The 10,261-nt window shown below is 40.2% G+C and overlaps 1 protein-coding gene across 1 annotated transcript in view; it reads left to right on the forward strand.

Moving 5' to 3' along the window:
* The window catches only part of LOC118332029 (protein turtle homolog B-like), a gene marked incomplete in the record, with an annotated part of 123,289 nt that overhangs the window by 75,267 nt on the left and 37,761 nt on the right, over positions 1–10,261 (forward strand). Inside the window, 5 exon segments of the mRNA XM_035667158.1 lie at positions 4,748–4,890; positions 5,036–5,176; positions 5,305–5,421; positions 6,409–6,559; positions 7,634–7,745. Of these exon segments, the coding sequence (XP_035523051.1) occupies positions 4,748–4,890; positions 5,036–5,176; positions 5,305–5,421; positions 6,409–6,559; positions 7,634–7,745 (664 nt within the window).

The following is a 10,261-nucleotide window of genomic DNA, read 5'->3' on the forward strand; positions in this document are numbered from 1 at the left end:
AACTCAGATCAAACTGTCAAAATAGGCAGTGATGATCAGATATGAATCAACATTGTGTTACTGCAGTGACTATTTCTTGCCTAAAATCTTTTAACATACAAACATATTTTAGTTTACTGTCTGTAATATTTTAGTTTACTGTCTGTAATATGAGGATGTGTGACCAGGCCATTGTTTCCTTCTACAGACAAGTTGATACCAAGTGTAGCTCAACTCGCAGTACATCACAGCTGCTGGTTGCAAAAAAACAACATGGTGATAGTAATGTCAAACTTGAGGCTTCAAAACGGGTATAGGTTCACACTTAAAAGCCAAGGCCACCTCAACTACTGCATATGCCTTAATCCAATGGTCTAATCATGTTTGAGGTTCAAAGGAAAGAAACATGGCAGAGTATGTAGAGAGAGAGGTCTCAGTGCAGATTGATACATTTCATAAAATGGAAGCATCTGGTGAGTGACAAAAATGTTTCTAGAAGTGCTTTTTCTGTGTGGATTGCCTGAAAAAGCCTTCATAGCAAAAAGATTATCTTGATTACCAATATCAGTGTATTTGTTCCCAATGCCCCATTAGCATGATTTTGTGCAGCTACTGGACTTCATCAGACAAAATAGTTGGCTTCAAAACAAACTTCCACAGCTCCAATAATAACTCTGTTGCAACACCAAAAGGCTTCTGTTGAAGAAAGTAGGACATACTGTTGCATTTAAGGGGTTTTGGTCTTTATAACTGCTTTAACAGTAGTAGCTCAACAGTATGATGTGTGAGATGACTAATCCTTCCACCTTGTTGAGAAGGGACCCCGGTGCTAACCAAAGGCTTATCCAAACTCGGAAGCTAGTCTGTAACAGGAGTCTCAGATGTGACACTGCTTCGCATTGCATGTCCAGAAACCAACTTATTTTGGAAAATGGTGCATCCTCTGCACTGTGGAATTGATTTGGACACTCCACCAGTCTCCAGGCTAACACTATCCCACCTCTCAGCCAAACACCTAATCCCCCCACCCCCAAAACACCCATTTGCTTTCACAAACACACTTGTTTTGCATGTTTACTTACTCCATCTCCCTCCTGCTCCCCCTCTCTCCACTGCCTCTCCCTTCTCTCCCTCTCTCTCGCTTCATTTCTCATTTGTACTCATTTATGTATATATATTCATATGCACACCAACACATCTCCATCCCTCCCTCCCTCTGTCTTCATCACGGGTTGCCGCCTCCTTATTCTCTCCTCCCATAAAACACTCATTCAGTCCATCAGTCACTCCGAGCTCTAGAAAGATGACGCCTGGCAAATTTTTCACTTTGCAGAAGCATCTGGCTCTTATTTGGAGCAGACGGGCAGAGGCGGGACGAGCTCTGAGATTTTAGCCTCGTCGACCGGTGACCGGCCACTGGCAGTAGTCAAGGCAACAGACATTTTGCATTCCCTCGCTCTCCTGCCTCCTCTGATGGCTGTACATTAGATTGTGGTGTGCAGGCGTGAGAGTCTCTGTGTGTGTGTGTGTGTGTGATGAACAGAGGCAGGCAACACCAGTTGTGAGAGGGAGGGAGAAGATTACATCATTGCTGTAAGACCAGGGACTTTTCTCCATCAGACTGCAGAGGGCTCTCTCTCTTTCTCTCTGTCTTTCTGGCCGATTCTTTCCTCTTATTCTCATCTTTTCCTTTTTTTCCCCTCTCTTTATCTCTTTCTCTCAACATTCGCTCTTCTCCAGTCTTCTGTCATGCCCTTTCTCTCTCCTCTGCCTCATTCTGTTTAAATCTCTCTCCCACAGCCTCCCTTTCTCTCTGTCCTCCCTCTGTCTTCCTCTCCTGAAACGCCTGCCAGTGAATAACTTCCCCAAAGCATCTTGCAGTGGGAACCAGCGTGTCGTGAGCGATAGCGCTGTCTGAGGGCTATATTTAGAAACTTGGCTGATATACTCGTCTGTGGTGCCGGTGGCGGTGCTCCTCTGGGCTCTGTATGGCGGAGCGCTGCCGGGGCCGGCGGTTAGGACTTCAGAGGACATCATTTGTAGTACAAAGTTGTTCTGGCAACAGTGCGGCCCGATCGATCTCTTGCCACAGCTCAACCGCTCTATCTCACCTTGTCACGCAGTCATTCGCTCACTCGTTCACTCTCTCATCTCCCCTTCTTTGTATGCCAGATGAATGCCTCCTGCTGCGTCTTGCCAACTTCATTGTGTTCACCGCCTCATCTTCCTCTCTCCCCCGCCAGCTCCTCTCTACCTTACGTCATCCAGTCACATCTCTCTCTCTCACCTGTCCTCTTTCCCACGCTCGTGCTCAGCCTGGCTCGTCCTTCCTCTATCGCTCTGCACACCCCCACCTCTTCCTCCTTCTCCTCCTCCTCTCACTCACACCATTTCTCCTCCTTATCACCCAGTGCCTACTTTGAAGCTGTTCTCCTTGACCTCATTTAATCACCACGCTGCTCTCTCCCCTCTCCAGAATTCAGGATTTAGGAAGGAGAACCCCCCCCACACACCTTCTTTTCCCCCTCTTAGCCCCCTTTCTCTACCAAATGGACTCCCTTTTTTTCTTGTGCTCCTGTGTTTGCCCAAGAGGTATAGATGGACCATATCAAATCCCAATTATTTATGACTTCAAATATAGAGTAGGAAAGTGTGAAAGGACAGACACTAAAGTGGAGCAGAGATAGTAATAAAACTCAAACATATCGGACCTGATCTGATTAGACTGATTGAGGTCAGGCAGGTCACTTATGGTGCGATATAATGCAGTTTATACTGTCTATAACAAAATACAGTTTAATGTGGTTTAAAATAATAATAAAAATAATAATAATGAACACAAACACTAAATATTTTTAATATTTTAAAATGTATATAAAAAAGTAATTCTCTCCATACTTTGAACACTAGTCACAATATCTATCTTGTTGGTGTTTCACTGCAGTTTACTTGTATTGAGCAAAAACTCTGCCAGTAGCCTTATACAGTTTTGCTTGGCTAGAATTCATTAAAACCAGACAAAGTGCCAAAAATGTAAGCTTATGGAAAGTGTGTTTACTACAAGCATTGAAAACTTATTTAAGATTCTTAAAATAAGCATTCTGGTCACATTATTGATCTGAATTTAAGTATGTGTACCTTTTTTTTCGGCTTTTATGCCTTTATTTGATAGGACAGCTGGAGACAGACAGGAAAGGGGGGATAACACGCAGCAAAGGGCCACANNACTCAGCCTTGGTACATGGGTCGCTAGCTCTACCCACTGAGCTAACCAGGCGCCGGAGAATGTGAACCTTTTTAATCTAATCACATCTTCCAATAAGACACAGTTTCTTCAAACAGCAGGATACAAATAAGTGACTTTGAAGTGAAGTGACTTTGACACCAGAAGCATTCTTATGTTTAGCCTTTTTATTAAAACAATGAAAAACTAAACAGCTGCTTCATTTCCAACACTGAGACAAGACAACTTTCTCTTAAACTGAGAGGTTGTGCAAGTGGTCTTTCTCTTAAAAATAATATCTTATTAAGACGAAGTTAGATATATTTTCTTAAACCGAGATTACTTTTCTAATGCAAAACATGCTTGACAAGATATTTTTTCTTTTTAGACAAAAGATTAGACTCATTTCCCAGAAACAAGGCCTTTTTATTTTCTTAAGATTCCTTTTTTGCAGTGTTTTGAGGCCCGGTCTGTGTTCACATTACAGCTTTCTTGCTGGTTGCTAATAGTATTTTTAATACATATTTGTCTTGTGTCAGTAAATGAGCTGCAATATTGCCCAAATAGACTGCAGAAAAAGAGCAATCAACTTCATCACCAAATATTTTCCCTATTGTTCAAATTACCTCGCACCAATATTAGCGAATGGCCGGGCAGACTGCAGAATATATGGAAATGATCTGCCCGCTTTCCTCTAAATTTCCTTCAACTCAAGTGTGCCAGTTTCATTTTTGCATCCCAAATTTAATTTTCACTGAAAACTATTAAAATCATGATGACGTGAATTTGTTTGATTGTCCATACCGAACAAACATACATCTGGAAAACAAGATTTGAAGGCCAGTGCGTCTCTGCAGAACTACTGTACTTCATTATAATGCTGTTCTGTCACACACATTACCTTTTATGAAAAAAACTGCAGCTTTTGCAATTTGTATATTGCACTTGGCCATATTGCAATTTCGATTTTTTGATTAATTGTGCAGCCCTTATATAAAGAAAGTGTTAAAGCTTATTATGCATTTGATGCTGTCCTTTTCTTAAAACCCACAGAATGTTGCAGCGAACCTTCTTATTATACCACTCTATATTGAAATCTGACTGTCAGTGGCATTTTTCCAGCCAGGTGGAGGGAAGGGGGGCTGTTTTAATTATGATGTGTTATTGTTCTAGTTATTGTTCTAGTTATTGTTATTGTATTGGCATGGACAGCCCTGTAGGCCAAACACAGGGTGCTTGGTTACATTACCATTACATTTTTCCGTGCATCTTACAGAAAACTGTACAAAATCTTTATTAAACCTTTGCAAACCTCTGCTGGTTGTAGCTGGCAGGTGTAGGGGCATTGAGGTAGGAGCTTCAACATCTGTTGCTTGCTGAGTGCACTCTTCTAGTCATTTTATGATGAGCCCACTTCCCACAAACTGTGTGATTTCCCAATCTCCTCCACACTGCTATTACAATCGCCAGGCACCAGGTTTTCAAAACTACAAAGAGACGTTTCATCACTCTCGCTGTTTTCTCTCTCTCTGTGTTTTTCGCCAGATCCTGCCCGTGTGGTTAACATGCCATCTGTCATCTATGTGGCCATTAGTCTGCCGGGCTTCATCCGCTGTCCCGTAGATGCCAACCCTCCCGTAACTCTGGTTAAGTGGAAGAAAGATGGCCTCCCCCTCCGGATAGATAAAGTGAGTGACTTGGATTCCATTTTTTACTTCATCTTTCCATCTCTTATCTGAGTGAAAGGTTTCCCTGAGTTATTGATTGGAACCATTATTGTTCTAAACAATAAAACTCCTCCTTACACACAATCCGTGACTTCTACATCCACAGTACCCTGGTTGGAGCCAAATGGACGATGGGAGCATCCGTGTGGCAGAGGTGACAGAGGACTCTCTTGGCACCTATACCTGCATGCCTTACAATGCCCTGGGTTCCATGGGATGGTCCCCTCCCGCTCCCCTGGTGCTAAAGGTACGCCCACCGTAACTATGCATATAGATTAGCCCATAACAGCCAAACAGCTCTGACACATCCAGGGGGCATTGCAGGTTCTCCTAAGCAGCTCATCTGTTTTTTCTTGGCCGTTTCACGCTGGGTAGGACCCTCCCAAATTCTCAGTGGTTCCTGGAGGGGAGTACAGGCAAGAGGCTGGGAGAGAACTGGTCATCCCCTGTGAGGCAGAGGGAGACCCCTTTCCCAATATCACATGGAGGAAGGTAAGACACCTTCCACACCGTACACCCCCTGCCTATGCCTTTATTTTGTTTATTTTTCCCATTATCTGATGCCATGGTGATCAGCTAATCTTCCTGAGGTAACTGACAATACTCTGACAATGCATAGCACATTACATGATAAACATTAATTTAATTAATATACATAATATTACATTTAAAGCGTACAATCATATACAATTCAAAGCCAGTCATAACTGTACATACATTAAGATAGAATACTAATTAAAAATCTATATATAGGTGTTGTTTGAATATGAAGCAAATAGCATTCACTCTGTCATCTGCATGCCAATACCTCTGCATATTCTTTTTAAGGAATAATTTATTTTTAATTAGGCAAATATCAAGGGCTAAATCATTCCAGTGTGTTACGGTTCTATAAACTTCAACGAGTCAGTGTTCAGGCTGGGTAACGCAATACGGCCGTTAGCAGCATGTGTGTAATTTACTGAGAGGTTGATTTTGAATCACCACTTCATGTTGCTTTATTTTCGCATTCAGTGTTTTCCATTGAGAAATCTTCATTCTGAAAACTGTGCCTGTACTGGGCGCAGATTTTAATTACTCAAACTACAGTATGTCATTTTAGTGTTTTTAATCACATTTTAATGATGTCTATAAAATAAGCAATCAAGGGAACATATTAGATTCTCCCAGTTTTTTGCTTGATTATGAGGCACATTTAATCTTGCTCGTTTACTATTGTGTGATTAGCTATTGTTTTTGTCTCCCACTTATGAATTTCATAATTCATCATTCTGTAAAATTTGATACATTAGTCAGATACTGAAAGCAGTATTATTGTAGCAGATGTGAGATTGCAGATTGATATTTTTAATAGCTGTTAAGCTGTCCCTACTGTATTATGCATGTTTTTTTCAAGGTTGTGAATTTTGGACTCCACGTTCCAACCTATTGTGCACCTCTCTCCGTCTCTCTCTCACTGGCTGACTCTCTCTACTGCAGGTAGGGAAGCCCAGTAAAAGCAAGCACAATGTTCTGCCCCGAGGCAGCTTACAGTTCAAGTCACTGACAAAGGAGGACCACGGGGAGTGGGAGTGTGTCGCCACCAACGTTGCCACGAGCATCACTGCCAGCACGCACGTCCAAGTCATAGGTACCCAACATGTACAGTTATACACAAAAACACATATACATATAGAAACCTACATAAATATATATAGTATATATAGTACATCAGAATCTCTTTGTCCCCCTTGTACCAATTCAGAATTCAATCAGGAAATCAATGCAGGACTTTAGCGTTAGCAAAAGCGTTAGCAAACTAGGCAACTTTTTTAAGTCACGTGTTACTATTTCATGACAAAATGGCTACTGTGAAAAAGATCTATTATCCCAATAATGAAAATTAAAACACAAGTGTTTTTGATTTCATGTCATACCATATACCATCTAATCCCTAGTGTGCAATGATAATATTTTTTACAAACAATGGGTTCTTAAGAGGGAGGGAAAAGCAGCTTTTCATTTCTAGCTGCCGCCTGAAATGAAAACTGTTGCTGGCAGCTGTTTTTAGCTGTAGTTAGTTAGCTGATTAGCGGTTGAGCTAAGAGGTATATTTTAGCTGTGGTAAGTAGTGATTGTACTGGTGGCAATCCTGCATCTCTTCCATGAATTTACAACTGCTCAGGATAACACACTGCAAGCACTCAAGGAGCAAAATGATTTTGTTCCAGATTAAGTTCAAGTTCAAGATCAAAATGTTAAATTTCTAAAATATTTGAATGTCTGTGGTAAATTTCACACTTTGTCCTTGCTAACCACTGTACTTCCTCATTTCCAAATCAGAGCAATACAATGACTGTATGTATTGAACTGGCTCCTGATTGGTTTCCTGTTACTTTGGCTCCAGTACAGTACCTAAACAATGGAACCGGAAATTAGCAAAAATACATATTTAGAAATGTGACTGGAGAATTAGAAGAAGAAGAAGAAGATATATACTTTATTAATCCCCTATTGGAGCATGTGACCTGTAATGTTCTCTCTCTTATTTTTTTCCAATAAGATGTTGCATTGGGTTTCTAGCTCCGTAAAAACACATTACTGGGTCCAGCTCACAGTAAATGTATTTGACAAGAAAAATGAATGCACTGTATCACAGCAAGGCTACTCGGTGACTAATGTGCCCTTTTAACAACACCTTTCTCACTGCTTTCCCTGCCTGCAGGCACAAGCCCCCACGCCCCCACCACCGTCCATGTAGTGGCATCCTCCACCTGGGCCAATGTGTCCTGGGAGGCAGGCTACGACGGAGGCTTCCAGCAGACATTCTCAGTCTGGTACGGCCATGTGTGAGTCATCCCAGCATGCTTTGCTTCCTGCTTTTTCTTCTTCCGATACTTCCTCTGTTATTTCTGAAAATGTCTTTTTTCAGGGTTGTGTTCAGAACAGTTGTGAAAACGTAGAGATGGAAATGCATGGAGATCCAGTGTGAGTGAGTTTTTATCTCTAATCTTGGAATTTCTGGAGGAACAAGTAAAAACAGTTGCAACTAAACTGAACATGACCCAAAAAACTCTGTCCTGCTGTTGCTGCTGCTGCTGCTGCTGCTGCTGCTTTGCCGCTACGTGACTGGAGAAAGGGCCTGGGTTGAGATGTTTTCATTTATTGAATTACTTGAGGTGTTACCTATGACTGACGCAGTATAATCTGAATCACACTGAAGTGATTTTCCACTTGTTAACTGAAATGTAATCTAGTTAGGTATAGTGTAAAATAGGGTTGTCTTGATGTTAGATTATTGTGGGCCAAAAGAATTAACAATAATGATATTATCGCAATAAAAAAAAAAACTAAATTAAATAAATCAGTCGAATTAATCTTTAACTTTTATTGTGTTTTGTATCTTTTTCACCAAATTGTAACCAAAAATTACTGCCATCTACTATGTTGGAGTGTGAACCACAAAGTGAGAACAGAAAGAAAATGATTTAAAAGATGCTGAACTATGAACACTTTAAATATCACAGTTATTGTCAGTTTCGGTATATCGCAACACCCCTAATGTAAAATGATTTTTAAAATCAATACAGTATCACAAAACAAAATATCCTAATAGGATATTTTTTGGATATTTTCTTACATACTAGATGCAAGGGGTACAGGGATACAAATCAAGATGTCTAAATAGATACATTATTTCATCTTCTTGAACATTAATTATTTATTGATTAATTTTTATCCCAGTTCTACAAGAGAACCGTCTGCATTTTTGGTGATGGATGTGTAAGCAAAATGTTCACAAAGTTTGGTGGATTTGAGCAAAGCTTCCTTGAACAGGGCAGTGAAAACATTCCTAATGTCATTATAATCATAATCATTCAAACAGAAGCGCTCATTTCTGGTTAATTTTGCACTGACAAACTCCTTTATAATAGTTAAAGATGCAGCGACTAATCCAGTAATTCAAGCATTAAGCAGGAAATATTGAATACCTGTAATTGTGATAGTGGAAACTGCTGGCAGCAATGTGTGTCGCAGACTGTGTAAAATGCTTTTGTTCAGCGGGTTCTTGAACTCAGGAGTAGGATACATTCCGTCTTTTAGTAAAAAGAGTGTCTTCTCTGTCGTTATCTGTGTACACTACTCAATAAACCTGTGCAATTTTAGCAGGCTTGTCACTGTAATGAGATAATATCGTTGACAGGCATTTCAGCTAGACCCTGTTAGTGTAATATAGTATTGACTGCAGTTGTCTTCACCATTCAACAGCTCGGTTCCAGTTATAGTATCTTCCTTAAAGCTGCAGGAATTAACTTTTATAAACATAACTTTTTTCTCATATTTGGTGATTCGTTGTTTTCCCAGATTATCTGTCTCATGTACTACTGTCTGGGTACAGTGACAGTTTCAGCAAATATGACAAAAAATGATTTTATAAAAATGACCTACTGCAGCTTTAAGCTTCATAGCATGCAGCACAAATGCTCATTAACACATGCAAACAGTTGAAAAATATTAAAAGAGATGCAAAATTCTGCTGCACTGTTCATATACAAGTAAATACTGTATGAAATGTATTAGGTGAAATTTAAAATAATAATTTTGAAGCTCATTTAACATCAGTTTTGACCCACTAGCCAGCTCTGATTTCAAGGATAGATCAACAGGGTTACACCATTAAACAACATCCTATATACTACTGAGGATTTATGGAACATGTCATATGAATTCTTTAGAACACTACCAATATTGCTGATGAACCAATCACAACTCTAATAAGCCCGTCTTAGTTTATTGTAACCCATCATGCTTTATTAAAACAGCAAGGGAACCGCAGAGCAGCACAATTATTTAAAAAAAGCAGACAGCAGCTTTAATTAATGACATTCATACTGACAGCAAACATTAGTGAGTGATGCCAGCAGAGCAGCTTTGGGTTTCATCCATCTCAGTGACATTTTCTGAGGTGTCCCACCACTGGTTAAATAGTGCATCTAAACATCAGAATTTTGTTCATGCTGGGGATAAAGAGTAGCTCTCCTGTCCAAACTCTCCTGCCAAAATACACACTCTTGTATGAATTACTGCAGGGTACAAGTCTAAATATTTTACAGGACTTAAAACTTAAAAAAGGTAATCTGTGACTCCATTGACAAAACCAGTCATTTTACCTAGCAGATAAAACAAATTGCAAACTGTAGAAAAACAAGATAAGACTCACCAAAACCTGTCTTTGTTAAGCGTCTTGTATACTCGCCGTTCCCGACCTGTTGCACGACAATGTGACGTCAAAATGACGTAGATCTCACTGGCGCGCCAGGATTTAGATCAGGTCGTGCACCACTCTTTTTTT

Source organism: Morone saxatilis, unplaced genomic scaffold (genome assembly GCF_004916995.1).
Source record: "Morone saxatilis isolate NCDOM2014 unplaced genomic scaffold, NCSU_SB_2.0 Contig20, whole genome shotgun sequence".
Lineage (NCBI taxonomy): Eukaryota > Metazoa > Chordata > Actinopteri > Moronidae > Morone > Morone saxatilis.